The 208-nt window shown below is 69.7% G+C and overlaps 1 protein-coding gene across 1 annotated transcript in view; it reads left to right on the top strand.

The window, feature by feature from the left end:
* The window catches only part of LOC119588856 (band 4.1-like protein 4), a gene marked incomplete at its 5' end in the record, with an annotated part of 128,141 nt that overhangs the window by 123,178 nt on the left and 4,755 nt on the right, over positions 1 to 208 (top strand). Inside the window, 1 exon segment of the mRNA XM_037937494.1 lies at positions 17 to 173. Within this exon segment, the coding sequence (XP_037793422.1) occupies positions 17 to 173 (157 nt within the window).

Genomic DNA, 208 nt, shown 5'->3' with positions numbered 1-208 from the left:
GGCGTGGCCGCGTCAGGAGGCGGCGGCAGCGTCCTCAACAGGTCCTCGCGCGGAGAGTCGCCCCGTTCGGTCCGGTCCGCCGCGCCCGCGCCCGACTCGCACTCCTACAGGGTCTCCCGCCGCACCTCCAGCGTCGACAGCCAGTCGTCCGTCGACTCGAGGGGACATCGCAGGTACGGCGCTCTATAAGCCTTAGTCTTAACAGAGC

This window comes from Penaeus monodon, chromosome 24 (genome assembly GCF_015228065.2).
Source record: "Penaeus monodon isolate SGIC_2016 chromosome 24, NSTDA_Pmon_1, whole genome shotgun sequence".
Classification (NCBI taxonomy): Eukaryota; Metazoa; Arthropoda; class Malacostraca; order Decapoda; family Penaeidae; genus Penaeus; species Penaeus monodon.
This window is presented reverse-complemented; position numbering and strand designations above follow the sequence as displayed.